This window comes from Gavialis gangeticus, unplaced genomic scaffold, assembly GCF_001723915.1.
Source record: "Gavialis gangeticus isolate Ggan-Ray unplaced genomic scaffold, GavGan_comp1, whole genome shotgun sequence".
Lineage (NCBI taxonomy): Eukaryota > Metazoa > Chordata > Crocodylia > Gavialidae > Gavialis > Gavialis gangeticus.
In genome coordinates, this window is record NW_017729001.1 from 9,321,062 (window position 1) to 9,331,130 (window position 10,069).

The 10,069-nt window shown below is 47.5% G+C and overlaps 1 protein-coding gene across 2 annotated transcripts in view; it reads right to left on the bottom strand.

The window, feature by feature from the left end:
* Positions 1-231: 231 nt before the first annotated feature.
* The window catches only part of TAOK3 (TAO kinase 3), a 155,755-nt gene continuing 145,917 nt past the window's right edge, over positions 232-10,069 (bottom strand). For both annotated transcript variants that reach the window (XM_019506764.1, XM_019506765.1), the window contains 4 exons: positions 7,714-7,953; positions 6,763-6,975; positions 5,247-5,429; positions 232-1,699 (listed from right to left, as the gene is read on the bottom strand). In XM_019506764.1, coding sequence (XP_019362309.1) covers positions 1,538-1,699; positions 5,247-5,429; positions 6,763-6,975; positions 7,714-7,953 — 798 coding nt within the window. In that variant the 3' untranslated portion in view covers positions 232-1,537. The remainder of the gene's footprint in view (positions 1,700-5,246; positions 5,430-6,762; positions 6,976-7,713; positions 7,954-10,069) is intronic.

Sequence of the window (10,069 nt, forward strand, 5' to 3'; positions counted from 1 at the left end):
GCCTATTACCCACTAACCATTTTGTCAGCAGCCCACACCCTGAGCAGCAAGACCAATTCCTTAGGAGAAACCACTCTGCAGCTTAAGTGGGTTTGGCAGCTTGGAAGGGCAGCTCTGGCTGTGTCTTAAATACCTCAAGCCCTCATTGCCCCTGTTCAGCCACCTCCTGGAACCAACAGGAGGGGGTCAGGCTGAGAGGCACTCTTCCCACTACAATGATACAGCGAGGCATTGTGATGAACACTTTTATTTACAAATATAATTAAAAGCTCTGACAGTTATCCATGCTCTTCCTTTGAACCTGAAAAATGTTTTTGTTGTTTTTTTTTTTTTTTTTAAAGTGCATGCAAAAGAAGAAAAGCCTTTTTTTTATCATTTTTATTGTAAGAAAATACACAGTTTGAAAGTGTGAATAATGCAATATTTATGACCAAGATTATGGGGTTGGGTGGGCTCGGGGGGAGGAACACAAAAAAAAGGAAAAAAAAGAAAAAGAAAAAAAAAAGAAAAAAAAGAAAAAGTTTGGGATGATCTGAGAGTGTGGTACTCCAAATACTGAATTGGAAAGCAGGAGCAGGGTGGCTGGGACAGGTGGGGGAAAGAGGGAAGAAGTAAAAAAATTTTGATCAGAGAAACAGTTAAAATACAATATGAAAATAAGTAAAAGCTCTCCTTAAATTCCTTCTATACACAAAATACATGATTTGACAAAGCCCAATTTGTGCTACTGGGATCCTGTGGGCTCGTTTAAATGTATTCACATTCTCTGCGACAGCAGAAAATGATTATGATACAATCAAGACTATGCCGAAGCTGAGGTTTCATCCCCACCTCACCTGGCATGGTTCTTTTTTTTTCTATTTTTTTAAAAATCACAAGATCTTTGCCCTGCTCCCTCCCCCACCCTCACAAAAGTAATAATATATGTCACCACTGATATGTACATCACGATTACGTTTTTTCTGTAAAATGTATCAAATTTCTCAATCTTTAATAAAATTTTTTATTTTATTATTTAATTATTCCTGATGAATAAATACCAAAAAAATAAAAATAAAATAAAATTATGCAGCAGCTAGTTAAGGTAAGGCTGCGGATTTAGTCTCTCTCCCCCTGGGTTTTATATATAATTTTTTTTATTATTTTTTGCTTATACTTTCATTGATTGGTGGTAAAATGAGTGATTGCTCATAAGCAACAAACATCCACTTTTTTTTTTTGTTTCATTAAAATTGTCTCCAAAGTTTTCACTGAAACATTTTTAATCATTGCACAGAGACATCAATACTGTGACATACTATGAAAAAGACCGCCAAGGAGCTGTCCAGCACAGGAACTTGACACGGGTGGGGGGGAAGGGGGCCCCTGATGGAGTAAGAATATACAGGCACTAGTCCGACACGATGTCAGTAAGAGAGACAGAAAGAGAGAGAGCACGCCCGTTAACATGGGGAATGTTGGTTTTGCAGGTTTCTGTAATTATTTTGTTAGCTTTTTTCTTTTTTTTGTTTTTTTGAAAATGGCAAGAAATTTAATCTCATCTATAGTCCTCCTTGGGATAATCTAATGTGACCAAATTCCCAAAGCCCATTCGCAGGCTCTCCATGTCAAACGTTTCAATCTCTCGCTCTTGCTTTTCCAACAGAAACTTTATCCTCTCGCTGCGTTCCTTCTGGAGGGCGGCTAGCTCCTCTTCAATCTGAAACGAGCACAGTCCGCAGCCTGTTCAGTAAGCGCCGAAAAGCACAGCGTACCCCACAGTGCCAACCGGGTGGTACCCACCACTCAGGAACACAGGACTGGGAGGGGCCTCCTGGGCCATCGAGTTCAGTCCCCTGCTTCTGTGGGCCACCTTTTAACCAAGTGTTCCCCAACACTGCCACTTCAAATCCTTGCACACAACTGCAAAGCTCAAAGCTAGAATAACCAACACCCTATAACATACCAAAAGATAAAAGCAGGGGAGATGAGGGCATTGCCAGACACCTACCACGACTGGAAATTAGAGGTGCTCTGATATATTGGTTGCCTATTGGATTGGCACTGATAAACGGGAAATTTACATTACTGGCTATAGGCTTTTTTTTGGCCATTGTAGGCAATAATGCTTACCGATAATTATGCCTTCTGGCCCTGGACACTGGGGTTCCCTGATGCCTGGGTTCCCTCAGGAAATGGTGAGTTTCCCCTTGCAGGTGGGCAGCATGCTACCCTGCAAAGGGTCCTATGTGGGGCTGCCAAGAGCGAGATGCTGGGGGTACTGTAGGCATGTGCACGGTCAAACATGCACGTGGCCAAGTATACAGCTAAGCAATGTGGACAGCAGCTCCCTGCAGGTAAGTCTATGGAGGAGAAGGGGACTGGGGGAGGGAAGGGGCACAGAGGGGGCAGACTGAGGCCCACCATGGTGAGTGAGGGAGTGGGATAGGGGCAGGGGAGTAGGACTGAACCATGGATGGCTCATCCAGGGAGTGCAGGGGGGAGAGGGGTGGCTCCCTGCCACTGTGTGCACCCCGGAGGGGAGGAATGGGGGGACATGTGCTTCCCATATTTGTGCACGAGGCGGATGCGGGGTGCTCACTGTGGGGTCTCTGCTCTGCTGCCTTTCCCTCAGGAGCCCCGTGTTGGCTGCACATCTCCTGCCTGCCCAGCAGCAGTGGAGGTGGCAAGCTGTGCCTCCTGCTGCTAGGCGGGCAGGGGGTGCGTGGCTGACGGAGGGCTCCCGGGGCAAAGGCAGCAGAGTGGAGAGCCCTGAGCCCACAGCAAATGAGCTTTAGCTCAAGCACAGCCACCATTTTTAAATGCGGGGACACTTTTAAATGGACCAGAGCTGAGCGGAGCAAAGATAGATGTGGGCTGCCCACTGCAGGCTTGGGGCTCTCTGCTCTGCTGCCTTTGTCCTGGGGAGTCCTGTGCAGGCCACGCACCCCCTGCTTGCCTGGCAGTGGGAGGCACAACTCGCTGCCCCCATCACTGCTGGAGAGGCAGGGGATGCACGGCCAGCATGGGGCTCCCAGGGCAAAGGCGACAGAGCAGAGAGGCCCGAGCCTACAGGGGACAGCCTGCATCTGTCCCACAAACAGATCTGGAAGAGCACGTGCCCTCCCTTCCCTGCCTCCCCTGGGGGGTGCACACATTGGTGGGGAGCCTGCCTCCCTTCCCCCCACCCCCCGAAAAGTGGCCCATGGCTCCTTCCCACTTCCCGCCCTGATGATTTAACTGGAATAAATCAGTTATCCGACTGGCATCAGCCAATATATGGTTGGTTAATAACTGGCAATTGGTATCAGCCAAGAAAATCTGTAGTCGGTGCACCCCTACTAGAAATGAGTTGCCTCTATAACCCAATGTGGTGAATGGAAATACTTGATTCCACATACCTCAATTCTTGTTGAACCAACAACTCTCTCTCCTGTCATATTACCCCTTTCATAAATTCATCCTGTTCAATTTTACAGCAGTTCAGGTCCCCCATCCCCACTACTGTTCTGCAGACCATAAGCAGACCCAGGATTTCAGAAAGAGTGGTGCAGGAGCCATGACCTGTGTTGTAGGGGTATATGCATCCCCGTTCCTATCCCACCCACCACACAAGGGTGGGCAGACCATGTTGTAGAAATAGTAGCCAGGGACTTAAGTCCCCCAAATACACAAAAATCTTCCCTCCCCCTTCATGCTCAGTGATACTTTCTCTCCCCTCCCCTTCTTCCCCTCTGCTGCTGATCCTGGGGCAGGGGGTGGGAGGGGTTTCAAAGCTGCTCTTGCCTCACTCCAGTTGGGTTGCACAGGGAGACAGGCTCAGTTAGGGTGGGCAGATTGCCTTCCCCCACACCTGCTCCCAGACTGGCAGGGCAGGAAGGAGAGACCTTCCCACTGCTGCTGCTGTTCACAGCTGAGCCTGGCTCCACATACAGCAAGGCTGGAGCAGGCAGGAGAGGCTCTGGTGCTCCCAAGCCCCCCACCGTCTGGAGAACAAGAAAGGATAGCAGTGGTGGGTAAGGGAGAGGGGGAAGGGCATGTAGAGGAGGTGCTGCTGAGTACAGAGGGAAAAGGACAGAGGCAGTTCTTTCTTGCTTCAGGGAAGGGGGGGAAAAAATACCTGCCTGCTACCCCCACTGACTGAAATGGAGGGGGGGGGTGTCCTCACTACTGCATCCCCCCTGCAGCAAACCATTCCACAACTTCTGCTAGGAATCTTCTTCCCATCCTATTTACCCCAGGAATGTTTGCTAAGAAGCAATCACACCTATTCTCAACCTCCATTTTGGTAAAGCTAAACTAGCTAAGCTCCTTGAATCTTTACGAGAAAAGGTCTCCAATTCCCTTAACTGTCTTAGTGGCCTTTCGTCAGGCCTGTGCATCATCTTTGAACAATGGTGGCCCGGACGGCACACAATACTCTAAATGGGATCTTGTCAATGCTTGTACAATAGCACTAGTACTTGTCTCTGCTGAAATTACCCCATCAAATAAACCCTAGAATTGTACTAGGCGTTTCCAAAGCTGCGTCATGGTGACAGCTCAGGATCTTCCCAAAACTGACAAACACACCCAAGGTCACTTCCCTCCTCAGTTGTCTGCAATTTATGTGCCTGCATCTTATAGCCATCACTCAGGGATGATGCAGGAAGTGTAGGATGCTCCATGCTTAGCCATAAAGTGCAGAATGAAGAGGGAATTCGTGGGCAGAGGGACCATTAAAGACCCTCACAGTCCTACACTTTGTTGGCTTTGACTTTGCCAGGGCAGACAATCTGAGTACTGCCTGGGAACACCCTTAAGACCACAGTCCAATTGCCTAGTTAGGTATTTTATCTTCAGCTGTGACCAAGGGACCAAGATGTCTTTAAATCCCATAACACACTTAGCCATTGAATAATATAATATGGGAGAAGTTTCATCCTGACCCCATTGATCAGTCCTGAAACATGAGAATTCACAGCCTTGGTCATTTTACCCTGTATAGAGGAGCTTCCACCTAAAGTTACTACATACATAATAACTACAAGAAAACCTGTTAGGTGATTTGCCTCACCAACATCTTGTGGCAGAAAGTTCCACATGTGGCAGAAATTTTTTTGTAGTTGTTTCCCCCAACTTTCCTCCAGAACATCTACCCTATTTAACCCTTTGGTCCCCAGCCCACTGAATTAAATAGAGATAATGACAGCTTGGATGTTGCTAGCTCTGAGGAGCAATTCACTAGCCAAGCCCAAATGTTGTTTCAGAGCACGTCTGGAACGTACCTTTTGTTCAAGATGTGCCCTCCGCAGAGATACCCTCTGCTCCAGCTTCTGGAGCTCTCGTTCATGCTGTGCTTCTGTCTGCATCTTGATTTTGCTCTGGTATGCGTTAAGCAACTCCATCTCCTGCTGGAGCTGCAGTCTCAGGGCTTGGCATTCTGCTTCTTGAGCCTCATCTAGCCGTAGCTGCAAGAAGCAAAAACAACAAACCTCATCCAGTTAGTTCCCTCCTACGGTGCTGCTCCTTGTTACACCCACTAATGTGCCTGCATCTGAGCAGAACCCAAATCCCAGTGTAAGGTGCTGGTGGCAAAGGGAGGAAGCCATAAATGCAACACTGTATGTCTGCCTCTAGTGGGGTGCAGACAGATCCATTGTCCTGAAGATCCAGGTTTTGGGGAGCCCCTTGGATCTTGGGGCTGGACTGGGATAGAAGGAAGGAGAGCAATGAAACTCACATGCTGCATCTCTCATAGGGGAAGGTGACAGGGGATGAGATGGTGCCTTGAGTATGATTTTAAAAACACAGCAGGGACACAAATGATGGGTGGTAGGGAGGCTCACTGCTAGCGAGAAAAATAAAGTAACTTGTCAAAAGATAGGACTGTGTTTTGCTCCAGTATTTTGGTACTGGAAACAGGGAGAGGCCCATGATGAAAAGGAAGACAAACCTACATAATGATACTGATGCACAGAGCAAGCTGTGAAGAATTCTGGCCTTACGTGCATCTTCAAATTACTGGGATTTATTATTTGCATCAAGTAATCCTGGGGAGTTGCTTTTAAGAGTTGTAGCGTCTGAAACACCCAACAATCAGGCTGGCAGCCAGTAGGTGGCTCCTACCGACTCACTGAGATTGGCTGCCCAATGTCACCCTGGGATGATTTGGGGGGAGGCTTTTGGGGACATGACAAACTGCTCAGCCCAACTTCTAAATGAGAGTAAGGAACCCATGGAATAGCTAGGCTTGAGGGAGGAGGCTATGTGTTTAATTTGTTAAGGCCAAACCACAAGAACTATTTGGAGAGCAGGCTGGGAAAAACACCTGTAATTGCAAACTTCAGCATCTGCTCAGAGGGACAGGGGAGGGCAGAGATCATTATGCACAAGACTCTGGGACCATACGGATCAAGCCTCAGTGAGGCAACAACACTTGTGAAGCTCCTAATTTGCTGCTTAGTTGTTGAAACTTCTCATCATAGGCAAAAACACAATTTAACACAAAAGGCAGACTCTGAACAGATCTCCAAAACCAGACCCACAAGGGCATTTCAGGTTATGAGACTGGTGCATTGGCAGAACTTTATGAAAGAAAATGGGCTATATGGATGGACACAAGGTGGTGCAACAGGCATAAGCCTTGCACGAGATGCTCCCATGATGTCTCACTCTACCCAGAGTCCCTGGTCTCTCGCATGCACATGCCCTCATATACCTTTATGCCACTTGTTTCAGCACAGATCATCCCAACAGATCCCACTTACCAAGAGGATTTGGAATGCTGGGGGTTGCACTTACCGCTTGGGAGGCCATCATCTCATTGATGCTCTGCTCATACTGCTCTGCCAGAATGGCGAGCTTCCTTGTCTGCTCATCTTTTAGACTCTTCAGAATCATTTTGTGCTCACTCTTTGGAGTAACTTCCAGCTGGTGATTCTTAAGTGCTTTGTACTGCTTTGTCTGCACTTTGCATGTGTCTTGGAACTGCTTTTTGATCTGCATCTCCATAACCTGCAGACAGAGGCAATGTGAAGGGGAAAAACAGCTTAGATTGTGAGCTTAGATTGCATCCAAAACATAGCTGCCTATGTGACAGCGATAACTAGTCACTCACCACAGTATTGCTGCATGCTACAGCTTCCACCCAGGTAAGAGAATGGGTAACTAGATGACCCACTAACACAAGCAGTATTAGGCTTTCTGAGAGAAAAGCTCAGGGCTCCTACTCAATTTTAAGTCCCATGGAAGGTAAGGGAACTCAGGCATATGCTTGAGTGCTGGATGACCAAAGGCCTTAACTGGCAGCATCTACAGGACACCACTCAACCCAGAGCATTCTCTTCCTTACCCTCACTGCTACGTATGGCCCATTGCTATACTCCAGGAACATGCAAAATGCATGAAGCAAGGCCAGGTTGAAAGAGCAGAAACTTTTCTATGCTTTGTCAACTGAGAGTCTGAATTTATTCTGCAACCTTGGCCCACAGGGCACTTCAACAAAGCCAGAACAAAGGAGCTTCCTACCCCATGACCTGAGTGTCCACACACATTGGGGAACCACAGGGAAAGGGAGAATCTAGGGATGACCAAGGCTCAGAAGGACATAAGGGAGGGGGTACATGGTGCTGGAGAATAGCAACAGGCCAAGGCATGGAAACAGCAGGACCAAGCCAGAGAACAAGGAAGAGGCCATGCCCCCAGCAACTACAGGTGCAAAGAGCCTAGTAGAGACAACTAAGCTCCTGTCACCTTCAGGTTTTTTGGCTGCTGCCGGAGTTCCATGAAGTGCTTCCTGTGCAGCTCCCGCTCTCGCCGCTTGTTGTATTCCAGCTGGTTTTCAAGCTCAGTCTGGTGCTGCAGACGGATCAGGTCCATCCGTAGCTTCTGCAGTGTGTGCAGCTGCCTATACTCCAGCTCCCGCGTCGACTCATCGTGCCGGATCAGCATGGCGTGCTCCATCTCCTTCTGGGTCCTCTTCTTGTTCAGCTCCTGTGGAGGAGGCAGTGCAACATGAGGTGAGCCCTCAGATCAAACAAGCATCGTTTGCTCCCTATGGCACTGGACAGATCTCTGTACCCAGTGAAGCACAAGCTGGAACCACATGGCCAGTCACACAATGCCAGCAACAGGACAAGAGAAACTGCTAAGTCTGCTTTCCTGAACAAATGGGCTAACTTCCACACTAGGTACAAAAGCTTGCCCATAACCCAAACCACCTCCTGGCCACAGCCCTTCTATCACCTGGTATCCAGCAGGTGGCACTGACAGCCAACATGAGCTCTGTGTTACTTCCCCTGAGTGTAGCAATGTCATTTTCTGAGCATTCTCTTTTGCAGGCTAGGGAGCAGAGGAAATTCCAGATAGGAAAGCACCACAGGTCAGAATCTGTCATGCCTATTCAATTTACAAACCCTGCGGGGTGCCAGTTGGTAAGACGCCTCATGCATCACTAGCCAGATGACCATCAAGGCAAAGTTGATCAGTTCTGACACCCACGGGTACTTGAGAACAGCAGTGTTGCCAACAGCTGCTTATGAGACCATTTTGGCTCCTGCTACAGGGCTTGCAAATGCAGGATACACTCCAAAACAATACGAAGCTTTACATCTCTGCACATACAAAGACAAATTCCCTCCACACAATACCATGCAGCCTTGCAGAACCTGTTCTGAGTTCCAACCCAGGAGAGATCACGAGTTCTAGTCCCTACTTTATCCATAGCCTGCTGTTAATATTCCTAGCTCAAGGTATTGCTAACAAACTACAAAACCTTTCATTTGCAGGTTAACAGATCAACTCAGTTGGGAGCACGTTTGTTCCTACTGACCATCTGGCAGTCATTATATGGGATGACTTGGATGAGATTCACTTCCAGCTCCATTTAACATGCTCATCACTCAACACCTTGCTTCACACAAGACTAAGTTCCTCATACCTCATGTCTGTACCATGCTTAGCACAATGAAGTCCCAATATTGATTGGGCCTTCTAGTGAACTACTTTGCTATATCTGTTGCCTACATACTGGGATCCTGCTGAACTTCTAGTGCCAGTATCTGGAAATATGAATGCCAGCTGTGATAGCTTTAAGATAGGAAAAGAAAAGTAAGCTCAGGGCTCATGTCTTGCAGGGAAATCTGTATTGCCAAGTGTGCAATGCTTAAACTTAACTGAACTACATCTGATGGCCAAGGTTGCTGTCCAAGACACTCAGATCCTTCCACACTTATCTGAAGGAATCTAATGGATTTCTATCTACTTCCAGAAGGAGTGAGACTTCCATAATAAACTGCAGTGATTTTCCTGTTGAAATGCAGTTACTAAAATTGAAATGTAGTTACCAACATTTTCAAAAAGACCAGCTGTTTTGGGTGCTAAAGATGAAAAGTCATAAAAGAGCTGAACTTAAATACATGGTCATGTACTGTTCTTTCTACAGGACCTCTGTTCTCATCAGTGCAGAAGCCAGAGTTGTTCTGGGAATGAAGGGAACTGCAGAGAAAGAATGGCTGTGTGGTTAAGACACTTTAATACTGTTGCATATAACTCAATTCCATCCCTGCATCTGCCATAGACCTAGCATATAACAGAAGGCAAGACACTCAAATCAGAGTTCTTCAGAAGTGTCAACTACATTTTGATTGTTTTCCAAGATGCCCAACCTGAGAGCTAGGTCTGATTTGCAGAAATTCTAAGCGTTCATAGCTAAAGATATAGTCAAGGCAAGCTGTGCTTTGAGCTTGAAATGCTCAAATCCTAAGTACTGTGGAAAACTGGGTCCAAAGTGGTTTCATAGTTCCATAGTTCCTAGGGTTGGAAGGAACCTGAGTAGATCATCTAGTCCGACCCCCTGCCGTGGCAGGAAAGATTACTGGGGTCAAACGACCCCAGCAAGGTGGTCATCTAACCTCCTCTTAAAGACCCCCAGGGAAGGGGCCAGCACCACTTCTCTTGGAAGTTGGTTCCAGACCCTAGCCGCCCTGACCGTGAAGTAGTGCCTCCTGATATCTAGCCTAAATCTACCCTCTACCAGCTTGTGACCGTTATTCCTGGTCACTCCTGGCAGTGCTCGAGGGAACAGGGACTTCCCCAGTGCCTGCTGGTC